This window comes from Cyprinodon variegatus, unplaced genomic scaffold (genome assembly GCF_000732505.1).
Source record: "Cyprinodon variegatus isolate N-32 unplaced genomic scaffold, C_variegatus-1.0 Scaffold118, whole genome shotgun sequence".
Classification (NCBI taxonomy): Eukaryota; Metazoa; Chordata; class Actinopteri; order Cyprinodontiformes; family Cyprinodontidae; genus Cyprinodon; species Cyprinodon variegatus.
In genome coordinates, this window is record NW_015150571.1 from 339,857 (window position 1) to 344,029 (window position 4,173).

General features: G+C 38.5%; 1 protein-coding gene across 7 annotated transcripts in view; it reads right to left on the reverse strand.

The window, feature by feature from the left end:
* Window positions 1–1,308: 1,308 nt before the first annotated feature.
* Window positions 1,309–4,173, reverse strand: part of ccdc158 (coiled-coil domain containing 158) — a 16,368-nt gene continuing 13,503 nt past the window's right edge. For 5 of the 7 annotated variants that reach the window (XM_015375414.1, XM_015375413.1, XM_015375408.1 and 2 more), the window contains exons 17-20: window positions 2,814–2,876; window positions 2,569–2,627; window positions 1,788–1,945; window positions 1,309–1,427 (exon numbers count right to left, since the gene is read on the reverse strand). In XM_015375414.1, coding sequence (XP_015230900.1) covers window positions 1,830–1,945; window positions 2,569–2,627; window positions 2,814–2,876 — 238 coding nt within the window. In that variant the 3' untranslated portion in view covers window positions 1,309–1,427; window positions 1,788–1,829. The remainder of the gene's footprint in view (window positions 1,428–1,787; window positions 1,946–2,568; window positions 2,628–2,813; window positions 2,877–4,173) is intronic. The other 2 variants (XM_015375411.1, XM_015375409.1) reach the window with 2 other exon arrangements.

Consider the following 4,173-nt stretch of genomic DNA (forward strand, 5'->3'; position numbering starts at 1 on the left):
TCAAATGAGGACACAAAACAGCAGCAAGATTGTTTAGGAAGTAATCCGTCCAGTGAGACAAGATTAGATAAGATGAAAGTTTCTGTGGCACCAGAACAAACACAGATAACAACCATAGGACTTAGATCTTCTGACATTTCCACTCTGGTCAGTTTGTTTTTCTTTTTTTTTTTTTTTTCTGTTTCTAGATTCAAATTTCCACATTTGCATGTTTACCATCATCTTGTCTCAGCCAACAAAATGACATGGTTGTAATTTACTTAGCCCTACTTTGTCTAATAATTCAAATGCAACTGTAAAATAAAGGTTTGCATTTAAAAAAGAAACGGCAATCTGTGCAGCAGGAACTCAACTGAGTAGCAAAGGAAGCAAGTTGGACGTAAAAGCATAGAGATAAAAATGACAAGGACTTCCACTTTGCTTAATGTCTTAAAATAATCTCTAATGAAGAGCAGGAAGAGAAGCCGATTTGTCAGAAACACATGGAAATAGCAAAAATGTATGATGGTAATGTTGACATTGAAGGCGTAAAGCCCGAGTCAAAAGTCATCTTAAATATAGCAATGGAACAAAGCATCCAAATAGCCTGCTTCATCCCTACAGTTATATTTTTGGGTGCAAATACAAGTCTGATTTCTTTCTAATTTAAATTATGAATGAAAATTAAAAATTTTCAGTCATCAAGCCTTTAATAGAATCCGGTTTTTTAATAAGATGTGCAGCTTTGAAGCTTAATAAGGAAAATAAGGAATATAGAACTGGATATAATCTGCATAAACGACATGAATGATAAATGGCCTGCACTTATATAGCCCTTTTTCAAGTCAGAGGACTTGACCAAAGCACTTTACACTACATTCACCCATTCACGCACAAAATGACGGTGGCAAGCTATGTTATAGCCACAGCTGCCCTGGGGCTCACTGACGGAAGCGAGGCTGCAGTACACTGACGCCATCAGGCTCTCTGATCATCATCAGATAAGTTAAATGATTGCTACACTTATACCACAGACCAGCAATCTTTAAAACTTTAACCCTTGGAGGAATTTGTTTATCCACAACTTACTCCTAAGAATTATAACCAGACGGAAGTCTAAACCTAAGCTAGGTCAATGGAGCACATCATTTTTCCTTTTAAGTCAATGCTGTGGTTGGGATTATCATAATACCCAAATCATCAACCCTTCTCCATTGTGCTCCAGTTTGCTTGACGAGAATCTTCTGATATGCTGTTTGGTTTTCACCAAACATGTGATTGACCAAGAATTTTCCACTTGCTAGTACATAAAGAAACAAAACACCAAAGTACTTTACACAGTTTATTGGATAAATAAAAAAAATTTAAAAAACATGATTAAAATATTTTTTGAGGAGGGCTTTCAAATGGTGAAACTTCTTTTGGTAGGTCTTCAAAAGGCAAGTATCCTGTAAAACAAAAGGATTAAAATAAATTTCTTACACTTTTCTTTCTGGTTCTAATCAGCTTCTGATCAGATATAAATATTGGACTTTTGGGTGACTGTTACGCGGCTTCTCAGAGTTTAGAGAGTCAATCCAAGTTCAGTATATGGAAAAAAAAGCACATAAATGATTGGATCTATAAAAACAAAATTCTGCTGTTTTTAATTAAAATTTCCACACAGGCAACATTCTTCATATGGGAGAGGTTAGACTCCATGGATTGTGTAATGTTACTTAAAGACTGATTACCGTAAGTTAAAGTCAAGCAGAAACTAAAACTGCTACAGCTTTGTATATTTCCCATCTAAAACTTAATCAACTTACTGAAACAAGAGGTTGGCCTCACATTCTTGGCGGTTCTTTGTGCTATCTGTTAGGGTTAGAAGTCAGGAGAGTGTAGACAGGTGACCTGCGCCCCAGTGGGAGTATCTGTGGGAACTGGCTGTGCTTTGCTGGACTCACTGGGCTGGAGGTAAAAGGGCCTAGGAAAGCAGAACTGGGATTACGGATTTGAATAATGTCCTGAAACTTCTGCATTTCTCTTTCCTGCTAATCCCAAGCAGCCCTCATAAAAGAAGTTGCATTAGGATGGTCTCAGTTTTAATTTGGGTAAATTAAAACTTAAATTAAAAAAAGTAGGTAACACACACATTAAACATTTACAGGAACCAACACCCCTGGAAACCCTTAGATAAATGTAGCTTATTTTTACGTTTTCCAATTTACATTTAATTTGGTGGACTCCCAGTGAATCTGAAACTGGTAACACTGGCTCTGTATGATATTTAAAATCTAAATATACTACATTAGAAATTATTCCTCTGACATAAACCCAACCTTGCTCCACAACTTTCTCAGCCCCCAGACTTTAACGCTACAGAAATCCTGCAGGGAGAGCTGAAGAGAGAACAGTGATTATGAAAACCCCCTTTCTCTGGGCGCACCACCCTTGTTAATACCATAAAGGAGGATGAAAAGCTAACCTCTGAATACAGGGAAGTTATGTAAAGTATCTGAAGCCAGTCTGCCAATAATATAGCACTGCATGTGGTCTTGTTAAAAACAATTATACCTTAATCTGCCTGAAAATAGATGTGATGCTCACCATCCCTGTTGTTGACTGTTGGCTCAATCAGCTCAGCTGTCTTCAGAAAACACGGCTCACTGTGCACAGGGAAAACAAAACCACACAATTACAACAACTTAAAACAGCTAAAAACTAAACTAAAACAGCTCTCTGGAATGGTTTAACAGTGGGAAACATCAGGACTGGGAATGCTGAGAGCATTTCATGAAACACTACCGTTTGTACAAAGACGACTCAGGTGGAGGTTGGGATGGCCTGCCTACCTGCCAAATGTCTTTCTCCTCGGCCTGGAGCAGGCTTTTAGACCCTCCTCGTTCTCAGCACTGCTTCAGGTGGAACAAAAATAAATGGTTAATATCCAGCAGACCATGAATAGGTTCCCCAGTAAAGTTAAGCAATAGAACCAACTTAAATAGTTCATATTCTTTTTTTTTTTTTTTTGGTGGTCTTGTTTCACCTTACAGTAACAGTGAAGTTTCTATGATGTCATAAATTTCTAGAGACATTATCCGTTTTTCAAAAGTGATTAATCGAAGTCAGGAATCTGAGGAAGCTCTTTTGGTTAATACCGGCGTGGATTAACAGGTTTCCTCAATGATTGAACATGTAGACAGGAGCGTGACCACAGCTTTAGGTTGGTTCAGTCATATGCTGGCACCCATCGTTTAATGAAAAAAACAAACCCCTACAATGGTCACAGAAATGACTTGAATCCCGACAAAAGTAATAAATAAGAATTCTATGAAAATCAACAAATAGAAATCGACATTGCCATTCTTGTATGTTTCTAACTGTGTGCTTTGGGTCTTTATCGTGTTGAAGACCCAGGACCTGCGATTGAGACCAAGCTCTCTGACAATGGGCAGCACATTTCTCTCTAGAATCCCTCAATAGGAGTGATTGTGCTGTGAGAAGGTTGCAAGTGTCCGGTTTGATCCCCACAGCCTGCACTCTAGGTTCCTGAGCAAAACCCTAACCCCTGATTGCTCCTGGGCGCCACACAATGGCAACGCATGGCTCCCCAAGGGCATGGGTCAAAATGCAGAGAGTGAATTTCCCCATTGTGGGACAATAAAGGGATTTAAATTTTTTCTTTTCTTTTTTAGATTTAATTAAACCCTGCAGAGACTCAGGCTCCATGTGCCAGAAGAAGCAAAGCAGCCCTAGAACATAACACTTTCTAATGATTTGAGAGCTGGTCTGATCTGAAGCTGATGTTCCTTGAGCTTGAAGTTCACCTTTATCTCTAGAAGTTTTTCTGGGCTCTTTTCTTATAATTCATATTTAATTTCTCATCAGTTTTCCTACTGCAGCCACGTCCAGGGAGCTTGGCTACAGTCCCATGGATCTTAAACTCCCACTGTGATGCTAGTTAATGGAAACACCTTTACTTAACATGTCCCTTTGGTAACAGTATATATTCAGTCTTTTCTGGGAGTACCGTCATTTTTGTCCAGACCTGCTTCATGAGTTAATTTTTTTGTTTTTCAAATCCTGCACTGATCATCATGACTTCCATTTGTTCTTTTTCATGGATATTTTTTGTCAGATGCAAGTTATTTCTTTGAGCATTAAAGCTACAGTGTGTAATTTTCAGCGACATCTAACGTCCAGACTGCAGAC